The sequence below is a fragment of the Danio rerio genome, chromosome 19, assembly GCF_049306965.1.
Source record: "Danio rerio strain Tuebingen ecotype United States chromosome 19, GRCz12tu, whole genome shotgun sequence".
NCBI classification, from domain to species: domain Eukaryota; kingdom Metazoa; phylum Chordata; class Actinopteri; order Cypriniformes; family Danionidae; genus Danio; species Danio rerio.
This window is the reverse complement of record NC_133194.1, coordinates 8,436,004-8,459,002: the sequence shown is the minus strand read 5'-3', so window position 1 is coordinate 8,459,002 and position 22,999 is coordinate 8,436,004. Positions and strand designations below refer to the sequence as shown.

Here is a 22,999-nt window from a genome sequence, read left to right as displayed (position 1 = left end):
ATATATATATATATATATATATATATATATATATATATATATATATATATATATATATATATATATATTGTGGGTGGCATGGTGGTTCAGTGGTTTCACTGTGGTGACCTCTGAAAATAAAGACTAAGCTGAAAGAAAATGAATGAATGAATAAACATATATTGTACAACCCTTCAAAAAAATGCATAAGAAAATGTGACGCTCAAACATTGTACATCATGATATGTCATCTTATATTCTGATAATGATATATACAGTTGAAGTCAGAATTATTAGCCCCCCTGAATTATTAGCCCCCCTGTTTATTTGTTTATTTATTCTGTTTAACGGAGAGATTTTTTTCAACACATTCCTAAACATAATAATTTCAATAACTCATTTATAATAACTGATTTATTTTATTATTTTATTATTATTATTTGACTAGATATTTTTCAAGACACTTCTATACAGCTTAAAGTCACATTTAAAGGCTTAACCAGGTTAATTAGGTTTACAAGGCAGGTTAGGGTAATTAGGCAAGATATTGGATAATGATGGTTTGTTCTGTAGACTATCAAAAAATATATAGCTTAAAGGGGCTAATAATTTTGTACTTAAAAGGGTTTTTAAAAAATTAAAAACTGCTTTTATTCTAGCTGAAATAAAACAAATAAGCTTCTTCTCAAGAAGAAAAAATATTATCAGACACACTGTGAAAATTTCCTTGCCCTGTTAAACATCATTTAGGAAATATAAAAAAAATAAAAACAAAATAAAGGGAGGCTAATAATTCTGACTTCAACTGTATATTAGGATATAGTACCACTTTATATATGTACCATATTTTATTATTTGCAGATTAAATAAATGACCACATATAGTAAAATTTCTTTTTTTGACATTTTTGTTATTTTTTTATTTATTTATTTTTTTGCGATTATGAATATAATTTGACAAGATGACCATATTTGAAAGAATTCCTAATTTTATATTGATTGGAATGATTCATAAGGGAGTGCATCTGCATAAAATATATAAAATTATACAAAATAATAAATAATATTAAATTAAGGTGAAAACACATGAACATGAAATGAAAATTGACTACTGTAAACATGCTTTATTGTTTTTGGTGGAGTCTAACAGTATTGAGAAGCAGAAATTCAATCAAATGTAAAGCAACACAGCATTTACTTTATTGTATTAAAATAAATTTTAAACCCAGTTGATCTTTGATCTTTTCGGGGCTAATAATTTTGACCTTAAAACAGCTTTTAAAAAATTTAAAACTGCTTTTATTCTAGCCGAAATAAAACAAATAAGACTTTCTCCACAAGAAAAAATATTATCAGAAATACTGTGAAACTTTCCTTGCTCTGTTAAGCATCATTTGGGAAATATTTTTAAAAAGGAAAAAAAAATCAAAGAGGGGCTAATAATTCTGACTTCAACTGTATATTTTACAGCCCTGCAAAAATGCATAGGAAAATGCAATATGACAAAAATTATATCGGATAGCATGATTTGTCATCTCATATCCTTATAACGATATATCAGCATATATAGTACAATTTTTATAAATTAATTATCATTAAATAAATGAATACATATCATAGCTTTTCTTTTTTACATTATAAAGCATATATATTCAGTGACCTTATTTCTCACTTTATAACTTCTTGAGAAATGTTTGATTTAAAAAACTATAGAAGTATAAAATAAATATTAATAAAACATAAAGCAGTTTTAAAAACGAATGATTACATGTTTAACATAAAAATACAAAACATTGCTAAATGAAGTACATTAGGGCAAAAGTTGCGTATCATGATAACGATATATCAGGAAATTGTCAACGAACACCAGTGATCTAGGCCTTGCAGATTGCTGGAAGGTGTGCTCTATCACCCAGACTACAAATCAGCCACTGAATAGAACTACGAATCCCATCAATCCCTGCACTCACACACCTGAGATTTCACAAAGCCGTTTCTCATGTTGCGGTCATATAAATGATGAGAAGTATTACCATAAACTATGTATTTTGTGACACCACGTAATAAACAATAGAGCATAATTCTGAATGAAATGATAGACTTGTTCTTTTGATATACAATCAAGCCTAAAATTAATAATACCACTGGGGCCAAAATAAAAAGCCTATTAATTCATACGGTGTTATGCTCTATTGTTTATTGCATGTATGGTCATATTGCATGCCTCTAAAAAGTACTGTGAATATATTCCTCTATGCATCATCCTGAAATCCGCAATGTTTAGTCATGGTCACAATTGGATTACAGTGCACTGGCTCTGTTTTCATCACAGGCAGAACAATTACCGTTGTCATTTCGTGCTATGCCTCGCTCTAATGAAACCAGATGGCCAGAAGGTCATCCTCAATTAAGGAAGATCTATTTCCATTCATAAACTTATCCATTACCGTTAAGGCTTTAATATCTCTGTTCCTTTTCATCAATACTAAGACCAGAAGCTATTCCTAATAGCCATTATGCACACACTGCTGCTTTTTTCACTTCCAGGAGATTAAACGTGTCTCCTTTTACTTGATGAACATAATGTTGGGTGTATATCAGTAATTTTTTTGGGGTTTAAGTTGGTTGGAGGTATAACTAGCAGAATAGCAAAGGGTTTTACCAGTGTCTTACTCAGCCTGTTTTTGTGAATTATTGATGTACTCCGCTTGGATGGACAGCCCTAGTTGACATATGACTTAACTTGCCTCTGAACTCATTAGCTAACAAAGATTTCTGATGAGCATATACGTTTAGGGAGCCTAGCTAGTGCACATGTCTGTTGGTTTAGAAATTAGACCTGCGCAGAGTCTGCTGTCAGCAAATATTAGAGTATTCGTATAGTCAATATCATGAGTTTTGAAAAGAGTTTTGATGGATTACCATGTCATTAGGGTTTAATAAAGCTGATTCTTGGGTTTTATTGACAATATGATTGAGTTGTTGGTTCTATGGATTTCAACCAAAGTGGACCATAATCAACAATGAGCCATATAACCACAGTCAAGATTGTACACTGTAAAAATATAAAGACACAAAGACAACAAATATTTTTATGTTGCTTTATCTTATTTTAATACGTTAATTAATCAGGTTATACAAAGTGTAACACTAGGAGTCGGGTGACAACAAAAGTGAGGGTCCAAACGCAGTTTATTAGCTTAGTCGGGAAGGCAACGGTCAAACAGGAACATACGGTATCATGAGCGTAATCCAATAGCGTAGTCGTGGTCACAGGCAGAGGTCGGTGCAGGCGGATAAATAAAGGATAAATAAAGAAACAAGTCAAGGATCTAAGGGCATGGTAAGACTAGACAAAGAAAACGCTTCCCAATGTTACAGGTAAACATACAACAAGACTCAGCAATGTGTGTGTGTGGGTGTAAAGGGTGAATATATAGTCCATGTAATATAGCTGCTCCGAAATTGCTTACTTCCATATTAAATAGTACGCTAAAGCAGTATACAAGCTGAGTAGCATATGAAATGTGCATCCAATGCACACTACGCTATCCCATGATGCCACATGAGAGAATTCATAAATGAGAGTGAAGCGATGCAACTAACGCGGGAAGGTCAGGTGATCATGACAAAATGGCGGATGTAGTACGTTCGAGTTCCATTCATACTACTCGCATTTATACTGCATAGAACATACTTTTCTAATGGTTGAGTAGTACATTTAAATTCAAATGCAGTACCTACTGAGTAGTTGCCCATTTTGGACGCAGCTTATGATTAGTTTCCAGCTGTGTGTGTGTAATCAGGGGAAAAACTAGAACTGGTGTGTGTGTGAAGTGCATGATGGGATTTGAAGTCCAGTTCGGTGACAGATTTGTATTTCTCCAGCGATCTGCAACTGCTAGATCACTGGTGATTGTGAAAGATTAATTTAATATTTTAGTCACTTTGATTGATGCGAGTTGACATGACTAGAAGTTAATAAGAATATCATTCATTTGATTCAACTCAAAAAATTTACACTGCAATATTTTTTTACAGTGAACACTGTAAAGAATGCATGGTTCCACGCAATTCATTCATGTTGTAACAACACAAATCTAATTAAGATAGCATAACAAATGTAAGTGGATTGAACATAAAACAATTAAGTTGTACCCAAAAAATCTCAAGAATGGTGTTTTTTCAGCTCACTTTTTTAAAGTAGTTTGAACAAGCAGCAAAAATCTTTGTTTTTTTTAGCGTAGACAGAAAATCTACAAGCTAATTCCTTGGTAAACACCATCTGGCGGGCAATTAGTGGACCAAAAACAAACACGAGTAGTACCAAGCTCCTCTGATTTTGCTTAAACCTGTTGGATTGTGGATGTCAGATGTAATTTGCACACCCATAGAGGTCACACCCCTTATAGAGACGAGGTTATTGGTCCTTGAATGTTTTTTTTTTTAACTTGATACCATGAGTTGGTGATTGAACCTCTCCCTGTAACCATACTCTCCTCCTGCAGGTCCACTCCATAGAGCTGGCCTATCGCTGTCATTGTGTCACCCTTCCAACACAGGATACAACAAGAAGCCAGAATGTTCAGCACAAAGAGGTCAGTGCACAATGGTGCTTAACGGTGTTTCACATGCTTTGTTTTTGTGGGTTTGACACTCTTATTCGGGCTGTTTGTTGGGTCAAAAATGACAATCAATGTGTATATTTACTGTTAAATGTGCACTACTGGTCAAAAGTTTGGGGTCAGTTTTTTCATGGTTGCTGAAAATTCATTTTTAAAATCACTGGAATAAATGATTAAGTTAAATTATGAACTACGTTTGATTATGTATTTTATAGTGCAATAACAATTCACAATTTTACAATTTGTACTGTATATTTGATTAAATAAAAGCATCCTTTAAAAACATTTAAAAATCCTACTGACACAAAACTTTTGACCCGTAGTGTAAGTTTTTTTTTTCTGTGTGACTATCCACATGAATCAAACCTCATTTTGTGCAATATTTTGTGAGATGTCTTTTACCTCTTAAAATATTGGTCAAATTTATGAGTTTTGCATAAAATAAATACAAATACCAGAAGACCAGAACATGTAAGTACAGGGTGGGCCATTCATATGGATACACCTTGATAAAATGGGAATGGTTGATGATATTAACGTCCTGTTTGTGGCACATTAGTATATGTGAGGGGCAAACTTTTCAAGATGGGTGGTGACCATGGTGGCCATTTTTAGGTCGGCCATCTTGGATCAAACTTTTGTTTTTTCAATAGAAAGAGGATCATTTGACACATCATACTTATTGGGAATTTCACAAGATAAACAATGGTGTGCTTGGTTTTAACGTAACTCTTTCATGAATTATTTACAAGTTTCTGACCACTTATAAGATGTGTTCAATGTGCTGCCCATTGTGTTGGATGGTCAATGCAACCCTCTTCTCCCACTCTTCACACACTGGTAGCAACACCGCAGGAGAAATGCCAGCACAGGCTTCCAGTATCAGTAGTTTCAGGTGCTGCACATCTTGTCTCTTCACACCATAGACAACAAAGATAGTGGGGCCATTCTTCATCAGTGGAAACCTCAAGGCCACTGGATGTCTGAAATTGCTACATGATGATGTGTTTCCCTCTTTATGCATTAAAGCTGGCATGTTCCCTGAGTTTTTCCAGCAAGATGGTGCACCACCATATTATAGGTGTCAGGTCTGAGCATTCCTAGATGAGCAGTCTCCTGAAAAATGGATTGGTAGTCGTGGACAAGTTGAATGGCCCCCTAGGTCTCCTGATCTGACCCCGTTAGACTTTTATCTTTGGGGTCATCTGAAGGCAATTGTCTATGGTGTTAAGATACAAGATGTGCAGCACCTGAAATTATGGATAGAGAACGCAGGGAGAACATGCAAACGCCACACAGAAATGCCAACTGAACAATCTGAGGCTCAAACCAACGACCTTCTTGCTGTGAGGCGACAGCACTACCTACTGCGCCACTGCCTCGCCGCCTACAGATCATTTAATTAAACTTAATGTTTGCATGTGCTTAACCAGTGTAGATGTTGAGAAGTACCATGCTGTCATCATTTGTTTACATGACTGGTGGTCTTCATATCATATGCATCATAATTTATCAGGCAAACATAAATCAGTATGACTGCATGAGTTGATGCTTAAGAATTCACTGTGATTGCACAATGCCTGAGGCACACACACACACACACACACACACACACACACACACACACACACACACACACACACACACATACAAAAGCATATCACACTGAGAGATCCTGAAGTATAAGCCAGCGCAGGATGGATGGTTTCTCAGAGTGAACTTTGCGCTATAAGAATTGAACTCTGATAGCAGCACACAGGAGAGAAGAGATCAGGACAAAGCAGGCATTATCATTTAAATAGACCCCAAGTGAAGCTAATTCTACATTCTAATAAATGCAGAAGCTTTTCACACAGCATTATTGAAAACGCAAGTACCGCTCGAATTTTCGCTCCAACCTTGCGCTGCATCATTAAGTGGTTCAAGCGTAAAAATCTCAAGAGGATTACATAATCTTCTTTAACCCCTCACACAGCCTCCCCATCCCACTGCACAGCTGTCGTCCCGCTGTGATGGATGCCATAATCTGGATTCCTCCATATGCACTTTCCATCCCACTTTTTTTTTTCCCCAGGATGAAATATTCTCCTCTAGGCTTAACATGTGCTCTAATGGCTGACCCGATCACATTAAAGACCAACGGCTACATCTCTGTTTTTATTAATGACTGCTGTTTGGGATTGATTCATTTCCATTTATTTGAACAAATTTAAAAACAAAACTATTAACATTAACATGAAATCCCTGACATGTAACAAAAGAACATTGAGAGAATGGTGGAACAAGTAAAACAGTCACTGTAAATAAACAAAATGCTACGTTCCACATTTGTTCATGTTGTCCGAACACAAACTGTTTTAACAAATTTAAGCGGATTGAACAAAAACAATGTTGTCTTAAAACAACTTAGAATTGTGTTGTTTCAGCTCATTTTAAATTAGTAGTACCCAACAGAAAGATTGGCCAGATTCCAAATGTCAATATATATTGCACACAGAGGTGTTTATATGGTCCAGATATGGAATTTGTTTAATATTTGCACACTTTTCTTTGTTTGGTCGCATTTTTAACACAACCCAAAATGAGAAAAAGTTGGAACAGTATGGAAAACACAAATAAAAAAGTATTTTATAAATTTACTTTGACTTGTTTGATTCAGACAATACAACAAATTTAATGTGTTATTTAATGAATTCCTCATTATTATTATTATTATTATTGTTTTTATTATTATTATTATTATTATTTGTTTTTAAATTAGCAGGTATTCCAATTTTGGTTCTTGCAACACATTTCTAAAAAAGTTGAAACAGTAAAGCATTTACCACTTTGTTTCATTGCCATTCCTTTTCACAACACCTAAAATATGTTTAGGGACTGAAGACACCAAGTGATGAAGTGTCTCCGGTGTAATTTTGTCCCGTTCATTCTGCAAACAAGTCTTAAGGTGGGCAACACAATGAGGTCTTTGTTGTCGCATATTGTGCTGAAAAATGCACCACACATTCTCTATTGGAGACAGGTTGGGACTGCAGACAGGCCCGTCAAGGACCTGTTTTCTCTGTCTGCGCAGCCAGGACTTTGTAAAGTGTGCTGAATGGGCATTCCTGGAAAGGAAACCAGCATATTGTGCTCCAAAATCTCTATGTACCTTTCAGCATTAATGGTGCCATCACAGAAGTGCAAGTTACCTTTGCCAGGAGCACTGACACAACCACATACTGTGACAGACCCTGGCTTTTGGACTTGTTGCTGGTTACAGTCTGGATGATTCTTTTCTTCTTTGGGTCCGGAGCACACGGGGGACATTTCTCCCAAAAAAAATACCTGAAATACAGATTCATCTAACCACAGAACACGTTTCCACTGTGCGATGATCCATACCTGATGCCTCGGAGCCCACAAAAGTCAATGGCACTTCTGGACACTGTTAACATAGGGCTTCCTTTTGGCACAATGCAGTTTTAACTGGCATTTGTGGATGTAAATATGTGTCGTGGTACTTGACAAAGGTTTGCCAAAGTTGTCCTGAGCCCATGTGGTGATATCTTTTATAGATGAATGACGGTTCTTCATGCAGTGCCGCTTTAGCAGTTGGCAATCATGGTTGTTCGGTTTAGGCTTTCGCCTTTGTTCTTTACGCACTGAAAATCCTCCAGATTCTTTGAATCCTTTAATTATGCTATGCACTGTTGAAGGTGAAATATTCAAATGTCTTTCTATCTTACTTTGAGTAACCTTTCAATAATTTTCACACATTTGTTGGCAAACAGCCCATCTTTGCTCCTGAAGCACTAGACCTTTCTTGGACATATTTGGTCGCATTTTTAATATTTGATCGTGTTTCTACATTTTGTCGCATTTTTTATATTTGCATGCTTTTCTATACAAATTATGACAAATTAATTTATCCAAAAACATTGTCATTCCAAATCTCATGATATTTGGTTAGGAAATTGAGAGTTAAGCTCGGATTTTACTATCGAAATGCATCCTGCTTTTCTCTTAAAGCTCGCAAGCATTTGGTGTCTGCAACATTTTTACCCTTGATTGACTATGGTGATGTTTTATATATGCAAGCTTCAAACAAATGTCTTCAGCCTTTAAACTCCATCTATCACAGTGCTCTAAGGTTTGTTACAGGCTGTCAAAGACTTACTCACCATTGTGAATTGTATGCCAAAGCTGAGTGGCCTTCTCTGTATATAAGAAGGTACACCCATTGGATGACTCTGGTCTACAAGGCTCTTCTGGGACTGGTGCCTTCATCCCTATGTTCCCTTCTCCATAAGTCTAAAAGCCAGTATGCCCTACGCTCAAGTGAAGCTTATCATTTGACTGTTTCCCGGGTTCGAACTGAAATAGGGAAGCGAGCCTTTAGTCATGCCGCCCCCTCATCCTGGAATACTCTTCAGTCTGAACTAAAGATATCTGAGCTCATCCCAATGACATCATTTCGCTCTATCCTTTTTAACAAACAACAACAGTCCATTTCTCAATGTATGTGTTTTTAATATATTGCTGGAAAACTGAACTGTATTTTTGTATTATATCAATTTTATATTTATTACTAATATTATTACATTTTTATTTTTTATTTATTTTTATTTTTTATATAAATCGTGTGTTGCAGACCTCTTGGCCAGGAAACCCTTGTAAATGAGATCTTGATCTCAATGGGTTTTTATCTGGTTAAATAAAGAAACATATATATATATATATATACACATATACATATATATATATATATATATATATATATATATATATATATATATATATATATATATATATATAGATATATATCACATATTCATTCTTTCATTCATTCATTCATTCACTTTTCGGCTTAGTCGCCACAGCGGAATGAACCGCCAACTTATCAGCATATGTTCTACGCAGCGGATGCCCTTCCAGCTGCAACCCATCTCTGAGAAACATCCACACACACTCATACACTACGGACAATTTAGCCTACCCAATTCACCTGTACTGCATGTTTTTGGACTGGTTTTTGGAAATTAGAGCACCTGGAGGAAACCCACGCGAATGCAGGGAGAACATGCAAACTCCACTCAGAAACGTCAAGTGAGGCTCGAACCAGCAACCTTCTTGCTGTAAGGCGACAGCACTACCTACTGCGCCACTGCGACTCCCTTGATATCACACGTAGAGGTGTTTATATGCGGTTCAGATGCTGCTAATAAAAGTGTCAGTTGTGCAGTGAATGAGACATGTTAGTAGTTCCAGACGAGGAATAGTTTTTCTAATGCCTTTTGGGGTTGTTAAAGGGACTCTTATTTCTGTTAGTTATTTCTTCATTTGCACCAGTCAGTGGTGTTTGGAAGGGAATCTGAGGTCCTTTGAGGATTAAAGTTATTTATAGCTGCAGCAGAACTGAGCTGTTATCTCTGAGAGGAACAGTGATGGATTGCTTTTTGAAAAAAAGCATGTTCCTCAATTTTTATGGCTTCCTGTTGATCATATTAAAACTAGATGGGGTGATCTATGATGAGATCAGTCTTCACAGAAATTTTTAATTTCGGACGGCTCTACTAATGACACACTTATCAAGCCTGATCTCTGAATTTGTCCAGGCTAATGGAGTAAGTACGTAAGCACATGACGTGAGGTTTGAACAGAAAGGTGTTGGTTTACTGCTCTTTCTGGATGCGGGTGAACTAGAGGATCACCGGTGGCAGGTTTGACTAATCACCTTCTAAATCAACCTGAGAGCTAATTTGCCTTCACTTGATTAACTCAGGGCACGCTGACTGTTTAAAACAGAGCAACCTTCAGACTTCTACAGTATTTGGTTATGGTTGATTAATACGAGTGAAATAAAATACACTGTTGTAAACAGAAAACATATAGTTGAAGACAAAAGTATGAGTTTACCTTCGAAGTTTTAATTGTTTTTCAAATATTTCACAAGATGTTTAGCAGAGCAATTTTTTTTTCTCATTATTTCCGATTATATTTTTCTCTAGGAGAAAGTCTTATTTGTTTTAGTTAGTTTGAAATAAAACAAATGCTTATTTTTCCATTTCAAGATCAATATCATTGTGTGTGTGTGTGTGTGTGTGTGTGTGTGTGTGTGTGTGTGTGTGTGTGTGTGTGTGTGTATATACAGTTGAAGTCAGAATTATTAGCCCCCCTGAATTTTTAGACCTCGTTTATTTTTTCCCCAATTTGTGTTTTACTAATTACTCTATTCTAATAACTGATTTATTTTCATCTTTGCTATGTTGACAGTAAATAATATTTGACTACATATTTTTCAAGACACTTCTATACAGCTTAAAGTGACATTTAAAGGCTTAATTACTGTAGGTTAATTAGGTTACCTAGGCAGGATAATTAGGCAAGGTATTGTAATTAGGCAAGGTATTGTATAATGATGGTTTGTTCTGTAGACTATAAAAAAAAATTTGCTTAAAAGGGCTAATAATTTTGTCCTTAAAATTGTTTTTAAAAAATTAAAAAGTGATTTTATTCTAGCCGAAATAAAACAAATAAGACTTTCTCCAGAAGAAAAAATGTTATTAGACATACTGTGAAAATGTCCTTGCTCTGTTAAACAGCTTTTAGGAAACATTGAAATATTTTAAAAAGAAAAAAAAAATTAAAGGGGTTGCTAGTAATTCTGACTTCAACTGTATATATCTTTAATGCAGAAGAGATTTATTTCTTTTATTTTATTTAATTAATTTGTTTATTTTATTTTAGTTATTTTAATTATTTTATTTAGTTAGTTTGTTATTTTATTTATTTTATTTTAGTTTGTTTATGTTGTTTTAGTGTGTTTATTTTATTTATTTGGTTTGTTTATTTTATTTTGTTTATTTATTTAGGTAATTTAGTTTATTTTATTTTAGCTTGTTTATTTTATTTATTAAGTTAGTTTTTTATTTTTTATTTTAGTTTGTTTATTTTAATTAGTTTTAGTTTACTTTTAGTTTTTTATTGTATTTAATTTTTTTGTTTTATTTTATTTTGTTTAGTTTATTAAATTAGTTTTATTTCAATTTTTTTATTTCATTTATTTTTTTAATTAAATTTAATTACTTAGTTTAGTTTATTTATTTTATTTAAGTGTGTTTTTTAATTTTATTTAGTTTGTTTGGTTAATGTGTTTTGTTTGTTTCTTTTGTTTAATTTATTAGTTTTTTTTGTTTAGTGTAGTGGTGTGTCGTCTTGTGTTTAATAAATGAAGTAAAGGCAAAAATGTAAATATTTTTTAAAACTTTGTTTTTATGTCATTTTATGGTATATTATCTGGTTGTTTTGGATTTTATTTTAGAAATAATGAGGGAAGTGAAGGCAAAAACATTATGAAATAAATGCAGAAGAGATACATACAAGGATTGAACAATGAAACTGAATGCCTGGTTTTAGAGTACAATAATTCATTAGTATGGCGTCTGGCCTCCCTTTGCTGCCAATTCAGCATCAATTTATCTTGGGAACGACAGATACAATTTCTGCACAGTGGCCAGAGGGATTTTGAGCCATTCTTCTTGCAGAATAGTGGCCAGGTCACTAGAGATGCCAGTGGAGGAAAACGTTTCCTGACTCACTCCTCCAAAACACCCCCGAGTGGCTCAATAAGGTTAAGATCAGGTGACTGTGCATGCCATAGGAGTTCAAGGCCATGTTCAGTTTTACTTTCATGTTCATGAAACCACTCTGTCACCAGTCTTGCTGTGTGTTTTGGTGCATTATCATCCTGATACAAGGCACCTTGTTCAGGATACAATGTTTAAATCAACGAGTGCACATGGTCCTCCGGAATGATTTGGTAGCCCTTAGCAGTAATACGCCCCTCTAGAACTAATCTTAAGACATCTTATTTTACAGCGTTTTTACTGTATTTTTGATCAAATATAATTAAAACACAATGCACTAGAGGTCTAAACAGATGTGCAAGTTTTACTGCAGCAGAAACGTTTCCATGCGTTCTCCAAAGATGCAGCATTATAAGATGAAAGCCTTTTCTTGAGGGATAAATGAAACATGCAGTCCCATCTGAATTATGCAAGAGGTCAGGAAAAAAAATGTCTTTTAGGAAGGCAATAGTAGGGCATGTTTTTGATGTACAGCCTCCATAGTTCGTATCCTATAAACAAACACTCAGGTGTGTGCAGTTCATAATTGAACAAAAGCACCAAAACGCAGCAATAAACACTCGCCTAATACAGAGTGACTGTTTTATAGCTGGGTTTAAAACACTCAGAGAAAGTCTGAAGCTACGTTTTCCTTCAGCAGGAGGTCAGTAAAGTAGAAGAAGACCCTGGGGTTCTTAAAATATAACTTTGAAAGCCTTTATTGTGTGTTCCACATGTTAGCTTTCATGGAGTGTGTAATGCGGCTGTTTGCGAATATTGAAAGTCTGCATAAATTAGGTTATTATTGTCTCCCAAAAGGAATAAGTGATTCTGAACTAGAGCTAATCATTGCTAATTACAGTTTTACGTCATGCACAATTTACTCAAATGAACAGTCAAATGATTTGATTAGAATGAGATTTCGTTTGGTATTAATGAGGTAAGTGAGAATCGAAATATAAATAAAACTAAAATATACTTTTTAGAACTTATTTTTTGTTTATTTTATTTATTTAGTTTGTTTAGTTTATTCATTTTATTGTATTTATTTAATTTGTTGTTTATTTCCCAGAGATGGGTTTCAGCTGGAAGGGCATCCACTGTGTAAAACATGTGCTGGATAAGTTGGCGATTCATTCCGTTGTGGCGACCCCAAATTAATAAAGACACAGCCGAAAAGAAAATGAATGAATGAATGGATTTAATTTGTTTAGTTTATTTTAGTTATTTAAATTATTTTATTTAGTTAGTTAGTTTATTTTATTTATTTTATTTTAGCGTGTTTTTATTGATTTAGTTTGTCTAGTTTATTTTACTTGTTTAATTTAATAATTTTTTTTATTTTGTTTATTTTATTTTGTTTATTTATATAGTTTGTTTATTTTATTTGGTTTATTAGTTTTATTTAGATTTTTTTTATTTTGTTTATTTTATTAAGTTTAATTACTTTGTTTAGTCTATTTATTTTATTTTAGTGTGTTTATTTTGTATTTTATTTAGTTTATTTATTTAGTTTGTTTAGTTAATTTGTTTTGTTTGTTTCTTTTGTTTAATTTAGTTGTTTATTTTGTTTAGTGTAGTGGTGTGTTATGTTGTGTTTCATGAATCAAGTTCAGGAAAAAATTTCAACTTTATTTTAAAACTTAGTTTTATGTTATTTCATGTTATATTAAATGTTTATTTTATTTTAGAAATAATGAGTGAAGTGAAGGCAAAAACATTATAAAATAAAATCTTTCAAATCATTGTTTATTGGATTTCTGTTAGTATTAATGAGTGATCAAATAAGAGATTAGTCATTGTTTTGCCTCTCGCATGTATGTGTGTAAACTGTATATATTTTATTTATAATTATGCAATTTTTGGGTCATGATTTAGGCCAGACAGAATCTGCGGACATTTTTTTGCTAGTTCTGAGCAGAATTTTGTAAATAAATAAAAAAAATAAATAAAAGATCTGCAGATTTATGTGGAATGATTTTAGGAGTATCCCAACTAAAAACTTAATATATAACATAAAAAATAAACTAAATGTTAAAATGTTTAACTTAATGTTTACAATGCAAATACAATTAGATCCACTTATTTGGTAAACAAAGCAGGTATCTCATGTAATATATCTGCTAAAAGACTAATATAAATAAATCACAACATTTCATATTAGGCAAAAATATTAATGAAATTAATTAAAAAACTGAATAAATATAAATTTACACTCATTTACACAAGTAAATAAATAGACTCAATGATAGGCAAAAATCTGTGGAATTCTGAGGATTTCTGCACGCACATATTCTGTGTGAGCCTAATCATGATCCATAAATTTTAAAAAACAAATTGACTAAAAAACAAAACAAATACTGCTTAACTAAACACTGTGTACACTTTCTGAATGTTAGAAGAGTCCAAGATATCACACTGAAAAGTGTGTGTATAGGTGAACTTTTTAATATCCTCGGTTTCACTAGAGTAACTTTGAGGAATGGCTCTGACTGAACAATTGCCTTTAAGCCGTCCTTAATTGGTGTGAAATTGGTGTGCAGTGCTTTATTCTCCAGTGTAGCGATTGGTAGAGTTCTAGCATCTCCCACCTTGCCTAATTAAGTCTAACTTGTCTGTCTTTTAGAGAAAGAAAAGTTAGTAAGACGGAGTGTGTCTGCCATTGAAAGCATGAAGGAACACCGAGTACTGTATTAATGCAGTCTGTGCTCCAAACTCAAGTGCTTGCGTAAGAAGCCTGGAGACCTCGACTGATGTTTCAAGAGTGACGAGGGAAAAAACATCCAATGCAACTGCAAGTTAAAGTCATATTGAAATGTGCTCAGTGCTGCTAAGAAACATATGCAAATAACATGACTTGGATTGCATTGTAATAAATAAATTAGTATTACATGTAAATCTCTGGAGAAATTTTGAATGCATTCAGAACAGTGCATTATTTTAGAACTGAAGGGCACATTTATAATAATCTGTATTCTGTTTGACAGGTCGGACAGCGCCTCGGCTAAATTGATTCGTCTCTGGTTTCTATCTAATAGAGTTTCTCTGCTTGCTTTTAATAAAAAAGCTGAACGGCCGGCTTTGTTCTGTTCTGCATAATTTGAGCTGCACCATTTAGCTTGCTGAAACTTGTAAATACGATTCAAATAACATTTTGAAAAAAAATCTTTTAAATGTTAATTTGATTTATGTGATTTACTTATTTTTAGTTCAAGTTATTTATTTTTTTTATTTTAAAATTTTCATTAATCATTAATTATTTTTCTTCTTTAGCTTAGTCATGTATTTATCCCTGAATGAACTGCATGGCAAATGTTTTATGCAGCAGATGCTCTTCCAGACCAAAATATATATTTAATGTTTTCTTTTATATATTTTATTTAATTTATTTGTAATTTTGTATATTTTATATTTTCTTTTTTGTTTAATTTAATTCAATATTATTTCTTTTCATTTTCTTTTTTCTTTTAATTTTTATATTTAACCCAGCAATTTAATTTAATTTAATTTAATTTAATTTAATTTAATTTAATTTTATTTTATTTTATTTTATTTTATTTTATTTTATTTTATTTTATGTTATTTTTAATTTTTTAAATTTTTAATATTTTACTTCATGTATTTTATATTTTTATATTTTATTTTGTTTTATTTTTTATTTTCTATATTTTTCTTTTCTTTTGTTTAACTTTAATTTAATTGTATTTTATTTCTATTTTAATATTCAATTTTATTAAATAAAATTTTTTATAAATTGTATATATTTTATATATTTTATATTTTTTGTTTTGTTTTGTTTTATTTTATTAAACATTTTTTGTTTTTTATTTTTAAAATTAGTACATTTTATTGATTTTTTTATATTTAATTTAATTTATTTTGATTATATTTTCATCTTTTTTCTTTTATTTCTTTTGTTTTATATTTTCTTCATACTAGTGAAATCCAAAATAATAGTTCGTAACGTGTATTAATATTATAATTTTTTTATTTTTTATTTTTATTATGATTATTGACATTAAAATCTGTTGAAGTAGTACTACTGGTAGTACTATATTCTACTAACTATATTTGTTGTTTTATTTGACCTGATTTGACTCAGTTTAAACCCATCAGTTTTACTACAAACAAAAACTGGTGTAATACAGCAGTAAACCTCATTAAAAACGAAAGTCAGTCATGATACACGTGTATCCAAAATTGTACAAGATGGAAAAATAAATTAACACCAAGCAATGCAAATGAATTTTTGAGTTTACTGCATAAAGACTTTGTTCTCTATTTGTGGGACGGTCACAGTAAATTTATCTTAAATTAATGTTTGGTAGTGCATTTCTGTCATGGCTTTTGTGAATAAACAAGAGTTTTCCCAGCAGTTTTTTCATTGTGTTAGTGTTTGTTCTACAACATATTCAACAATGACCCAGTTCCAGCCTTTGATGTCAGTATCTTGGTTCAACACAAGCACAGAATGTGAATATTTAATATTCCTTATATCGTTATCAGGCCTGTGCAATAATAAGCCATGCTGGTTTTACCATTTCCATAAAGAAAACATACATCTACTTTCCAGTTGTTTTGGGGTTGAGTCATTGCTATAGGCTGTTGCTATGCTGTTGCTAAGGTTTGTTCACATTTGACTTAACATTGGGTTACAACAATACAACAATTTTAGAGTGTATGATTTTACCTTTTCTTCCGTTTGGTTGAAACTATATTAGCTGATCCATAAATCAGAGCGGTAACAGATTAAAGTTAGTTAATATTTTATTGTCTAATAAGATCAGTACCCATGGGCTGTGGATTCAACACCTGCTGCTGTTATCTAATATTTAAGAAGTTTAGCAGGAGCTTGAGGAGCTTAAAATCCGTCATAATCTCCATTAATGCTCACTCACTCCTCGTTAAACATGTTCCACGCTGACACTGTTATGACTGGGAACTGCTAGTATTTTTCTGTGCTGTCGTTTAGAGGAATAGTTCAACAAAATGGAAAATTTGCTCACCATTTATTTTCCGTCAAGTGGTTTCAAACCTTTATGAGTTTCTTTTTTCCCGTTGAACACAAAAGAAGACGTTTTGAAGAATGTTGGAAAGCTGTAAGCATTAACATCCACAGAGAAAAAAACAAATACAATTAAAGTCAATGGTTATAAGTTTCACGCTTTTTTCAGAATATCAGAATAACAGAAGAACAGATTTGGAACAAGTAAAGGATGAGTTGATGGTTAAAGGATATACATTTTTGGGGGAAACTATCCCTTTCATTCATTCATTCATTTTTTTTCGGCTTAGTCCCTTTATTCATCGAGGGTTGTCACAGGGGAATGAACCGCCAACTAATCCCGCATATGTTTTAAGCAGCGGATGCCCTTCCAGCTGCAACCCCCCCTCATACCCTGTAGCCAGTTTAGTTTATTCAATTCACCTATAGCGCATGTCTTTAGACCAGGGGTGTTCCTGGAGGCCCGGTGTCCTGACCAGTTTAGCTCCAACACTAATCAAACACAGCTGAACATGCTAATCAGCGTCTTCAAGAGCACTAGAAATCTAGAAGCAGGTGTGTTTGATTAGAGTTGGAGCTAAACTGTGCTGGACACCGGCCCTACAGGACCGAGTTTGCCCACCCCTGCTTTAGACTGTGGTGGAAACCGGAGCACCCGGAGGAAACCCACGCCATCACGGAGAGAACATGCAAACTCCACACAGAAATGCCAATTTACCCAGCCTGGACACAAACCTGTGACCTTTTTACTGTGAGGCGACAGTGCTAATCACTGAGCCACCGTGCCGCCCCTTTAACAGAACACTTTAATTAAAAATAAATAGGCTAATTTTACTAATTTTGTTTATTTATTCATTCATTCATTCATTTTCTTGTCGACTTAGTCCCTTTATTAATCCAGGGTTGCCACAGCGGAATGAACCGCCGACTTATCCAGCACATTTTTACGCAACAGATGCCCTTCCAGTCGCAACCCATCTCTGGGAAAATTATTTATTATTTTTTTAATTAAATTTTTTATTCATTTTTTAGCTTAGCTTAGCATAGCTCGTTGAATCGAATTAGACCATTAGCATCCTGCTCATTTCAAGTGCTGCGTAATATCATTGCGCCTGCTGTAGCCATGGTATGCCGGCAATTCATAATTCCTTTAAATTCCTAGCCATAGTGTGCTATTTTATTTTTATTTATAGCACCTTTCAATTTTCCATCAGTTTCTGTACACTTTAACTACAGAAGAGTCAAGGTTTCAATAGTAAAATCAACATTTTTGAGTGAGATGCTAATGGTCTAATTAGATTCAATGATCTATGCTAAGCTAAGCTAAAAGATCAGCTGAATGGATTCAAAAACTGTCAAACTGAACTGTTTGACTCTAGGGGAGTTGTAAAACCTATTTTTAAAGTTTTGCAATTATTTTTGTACAAAAAGACAGTTTAAAAAGATATGTTTGTAAAACACTTCAAGCAGTTTTAATTAATTATTAATGCATAATTCATTCCACAGTTTTTGTATGTTCACATAATTACTCTCATCAAAATATTTATTACATTTTTAAAAAAAAAATTTTATGTGCAAATTTAATTCCATCTTTAAAAAGATCATACAATTGGCTGCATTTGTGTTTATAGTCCAGTCCACATTAGCCATTAGGATTTGAAAATTACACTTTATTTGACTTGTTTAAAATCTATTTGTCTGGATAATAGTTAAAGCTGTCGTTTTTAACTAAGCCAAAGTTCAGTATGTTAAATATTAGATATTTTTAAAAGAGTAAACATTTGTGTGATTTTTCTCCTGCAAATTATTCACATGTCTTTGAAAGCTGTTGAAGTTTTTAATCTGCAACTGATCATGTCATTGTTGAATGGTTTGTTATCTGCGGGCCATTGATAAACGTTCAGCTAATGCTAGAAGACGGTTGACATGTAGAAGGCTTCCGGCGAGCAGTTTCACATTTACCGTGACAATAGCATGTCGTAAATGAGAGCGAGTCCATTAGCTGATAAGTTCAGCGCAGATTTATGGCATCTCAATGTCTCCCGATGGGACTATAAAACCAGGCGATCAACCCATGACAATGAAGCCAGATTTTTTAAACAGGTTTACCAACGTCAACAGCAATTTCCTTAAGCAACCAGCTTTAGGTTGTCAATATTTACTGATATGGCCATGCTGCTAATAACTGCAGTAAGTAACCAGTGCATCTGCAGTCACCAGTGGATAATTAGTTAAAGGAGTAGTTCACTTTAAGGAGGAAAATCTCCTGATAATTTACCCACTTATAATCCAAGATGTTAATTTTATTTATTTTTTTCAGTCAAAAATGGAAGGGATAGTTCACAAAAAAATTATAAGTCTGCCATTTAATCACCCCTCACTTTTTCAAAACCTATAACTAGGCCAACACAGAATCTGCGCATGCAGAAACCCGCTGATTTTTAGCCCATCGAGTCATTTTATTTATTTACTATACAATTTGTAAAGTAATATTTTCTGTCTTTTAGTAGATGTATTATATGAGAGACTTGCTTTGTTTACCAAATAAGTGGATCTTGATGTATTTGCATTGTAAACATTAAATAAATGTTATTGATATTTCATATATTAAGTTTTAGTTAAGATAATCAATACAAAATAATTCTGCATAAATCTGCAGATTTGTGTGTGTGTGTGTGTGTGTGTGTGTGTGTGTGTGTATACAGTTGAAGTCAGAATTATTAGTACCTCTTTGAATTTTTTTTCTTTGTTTAATATTTCCCAAATGATGTTTAAGAGGGTAAATAAATTTTCACAGTATGTCTGATAATATTTTTTCATCTGGAGAGAGTCTTATTTGTTTTATTTCTAAGATAAAATAAATCAGTTACTAGAAATGAGTTAATAAAACTATTACGTTTAGAATTATGTTGAAAAAAATCTTCTCTCCGTTAAACAGAAATTGGGGAAAAAATAAACAGGGGTCTAATATTTCAGGGGGGCTATTAATTTAGAGGGGCTAATAATTCTGACTTCAACCATATATATATATATATAGCTTATATAGTACCATAACTATTTGTGTAGGAGATTAGATTTGATAAATAAGAAAGCAACTTTCCTAAAATTGCTAATGCAATAAATATTGAATTCCATATTATTTTGCTTTGTCTTATTGAAGTCAAGAGGGTGTCAGCATCCAGCATTCTTCAAAATATCTTCTTTTGTGTGCAACAGAAAAAACTAACGAGAGAGTAAATGATGAACTATGACTTTAAGAAATACATTTTTAAGGAAAACATGCATGCATGATATTTCTACATATTGAACTTTCAAACTGCAGTTTGAAAGTGAAAGTGAAATGAACAGTCATTTTTATTTAAAAGAAACATTTATGTACATTTGAACTACAAAGTCTCATCATGTGTGTGTGTGTGTGTGTGTGTGTGTGAGAGAGAGAGAGAGAGAGAGAAAGAAATATTTGATTATATATTTATTATTTTTATTGTGAGTGGCTCAGTGGGTAGCGCTGTTGCCTCACAACAAGAAAGTCACTTGTTCGAGTTCCTGCTGGGTCAGTTGGCATTTCTGGTGTTTGCATGTTCTCCCCGTGTTGGCATGAGTTTTCTCCGGGTGCTCTGGTTCCCCCCACAGTCCAAAGACATGCGGTACAGGTGAATTGATTAAACTAAATTGGCCATAGTGAATGTGTGTGAATGAGTGTGTATGGATGTTTCCCATTACTGGGTTGCAGCTGGAGGGGCATCTGCTGTGTAAAACATATGCTGGATAAGTTGGTGGTTCATTCCGCAGTCCCCTGATGAATAAAGAGACTAAGCCGATAGAAAAGGAATGAATAATAATAATAATAATAATAATAATAATAATAATAATAATTATTATTATTATTATCATTATTTTAGTAAATTATATTAAGAAAGAAACACAATTATATATTCAAACTCTTTATCCAAAATCTAAGCACATTTCAGACCATGAAAAGACTTGATTAAAATTCAAGGATTTCCAGCACCCGTCCGATTCCTCTGCTGGAATCATTTAGAGTACTTTAAAGCTGCATCGAAACTGCAGTTTATAAGTTCAAACCACCGAGCATCACACAAGTCTGTATGGAGAAAATTAGGGGGTGAGTAAATTATTCTGTAAGTGAGATAATCCTTAAATCCTGAAAGGACCCTAGAAATCATCTTAACTGAATTAGTCTTCGTGTTGTCCTGGAGTTGAGTGTCCTGAGCTCATTGCATGCGTGAATGAGTGAGTGTGAGACTTCAGACTGCTCTTTGAGAATCTAGGTCAGTTTATCTAGATGGGCCGCTCTGTTTGTCCCCATCACTTGTGCTGTCTGAAGCACTTCGTCTACTGCAGGAGCACCAAAACAACTTAAAGGGGCAAAGTTTACTAAAGGCTACACTTAAGCACTCTGCAAAACAAACTAGAGCATAATATTGATTTGGTGCTGTTCCATTAGAATACTAGATGCCACTGTGTGCACAGGGATGTTAAAACAAGTAAAAAAAAACTATATTGTTCAGCATAACACTAAACATCTTCAGAAATCAAAAGATAATACATTTATTTAAAATTTAATGTAAATTCAGGTGAAATATTGCAAAAGAAAGAAAATAAAATTTCTACAATTATATATTTCTTTTATTTATCTTGATTTTCGCTCTTTTATATTTTTTTATTTCATATTTTTCCCTAACATATTAATTTGGGCTACTCATTTATAAACCATTGTCATAAGTTGTTTTGTCTGATAGCCCTAGATTTGGCTTCATTATTGATTGATCTAATATACTGTATATGCACAAATATAATATTCTAAAGCTTCCTATAGATAATGTTATTTTAAATGAGGGATTTTAAGGGGTGTACTAATATATGTTGAACACTGTGTATACGTGAGATTAAAGAATTTAAATACAAAATAAAAAAAACTTATGCATAATAATAATTTTATGTATGTGAAATACTGTATACTAAAACAATACAAAAAAATGATGAGACTGTTTACAAAAACATGAGTTATTTTTGTTGAAGTCAACAGTTGAAGTCAGAATAATTAGCCCCCTTGTTTATTTTTTCCCCAATTTATTCTGATTTTGTCATGATGACAGTAAAAAAATATTTGACTAGATATTTTTCAAGACACTTCTATACAGCTTAAAGTGACAATTAAAGGCTTAACTAGGTTAATTAGGCAGGTTAGGGTAATTAGGCAAGATATTGTATAATGACGGTTGTTCTGTAGGCTACTTTGATTCCAGCCAAAATAAAACAAATGAAACTATATTATTTATATAGAAATATTATCAGACATACTGTGAAAATGTCCTTGCTCTGTTAAACAGCTTTTGGGAAATATTTAAATAAGAAAAAAAATCAAAAGGGGGCTAATAATTCTGACTTCAACTGTACGGGGGGCAACAAAATACTGTAGTAAATGTTTAGATCTGGAGGTGTTTATCCTGTGTGATTTTCTTATTTAGCCCATTACAATAGTATTAAAATATACATTTATTTATGAATACCCTTAATGCCTGATATGTTATGCATCCCAATTCAAACAAACAAAAAATAATTCAACAAAACTGCCTTTAGTCACATTAAACCTTCAGAAATGTTTCAATTCAATACCAAAATCAGTACTTTTAATATTTTCATAGAGATCATGAATAATGTTTTATTATTATTATTATTATTATTATTATTATTATTATTGTTATTTGTTGAACAGAAAATGCAAAAGAACATCAAACAGAAATGATTTTATAACATTTG

At 32.8% G+C, this 22,999-nt stretch overlaps 1 protein-coding gene across 3 annotated transcripts in view; it reads left to right on the top strand.

The window, feature by feature from the left end:
• Positions 1–22,999, top strand: part of oxr1b (oxidation resistance 1b) — a 97,891-nt gene that overhangs the window by 3,723 nt on the left and 71,169 nt on the right. For 2 of the 3 annotated variants that reach the window (XM_005159459.5, XM_005159458.5), the window contains exon 2: positions 4,487–4,576. In XM_005159459.5, the coding sequence (XP_005159516.1) occupies positions 4,560–4,576 (17 nt within the window). In that variant the 5' untranslated portion in view covers positions 4,487–4,559. Of the gene's footprint in view, positions 1–4,486; positions 4,623–22,999 lie in introns of all 3 variants that reach the window. The other variant, XM_073931030.1, reaches the window with a different exon arrangement.